At 46.5% G+C, this 389-nt stretch overlaps 1 protein-coding gene across 1 annotated transcript in view; it reads left to right on the forward strand.

Annotated features, from left to right (window-relative positions):
- Positions 1-160, forward strand: part of LOC102427433 (T-lymphoma invasion and metastasis-inducing protein 2-like) — a gene marked incomplete at its 3' end in the record, with an annotated part of 4,521 nt that extends 4,361 nt beyond the window's left edge. Inside the window, exon 5 of the mRNA XM_006108770.3 lies at positions 23-160. Within this exon, the coding sequence (XP_006108832.2) occupies positions 23-160 (138 nt within the window). The remainder of the gene's footprint in view (positions 1-22) is intronic.
- Between the last annotated feature and the right edge of the window lie 229 nt (positions 161-389).

Here is a 389-nt window from a genome sequence, read left to right on the forward strand (position 1 = left end):
ACGCTGATCGCCCGGCCGCCAGGCACCAAGGGAACCCTGTGCACTTCCTGGTCGGACAGTGACCTCTTCTCCAGGGACCAGAAGGGCCTGCTCCCCCCTCCTAACCAGTCCCAGCTTCTGGAGGAGTTCCTGGACAACTTCAAAAAGAACACGGCCAATGGTGAGCATTGGCCTCTCCTCCATCTTAACCGCCGGTATCCACAGCTAAACTTTGTAGGCTGTTCTTTTGCTGCAAACTTAGATTATTTAAGCTGTTCAAAAAGTGTTTTCTCATGGTATTAGGAAAAGAACACAAATGCCAACCAAGTAGATTTGGTCAAAATTCCATGTATGTTAGTAATCATAACACTTGTCATGAAAATAGAGTGTAATTTTGCACAAAGTAGCAT

The sequence above is a fragment of the Myotis lucifugus genome, unplaced genomic scaffold (genome assembly GCF_000147115.1).
Source record: "Myotis lucifugus unplaced genomic scaffold, Myoluc2.0 scaffold_3474, whole genome shotgun sequence".
NCBI classification, from domain to species: Eukaryota; Metazoa; Chordata; class Mammalia; order Chiroptera; family Vespertilionidae; genus Myotis; species Myotis lucifugus.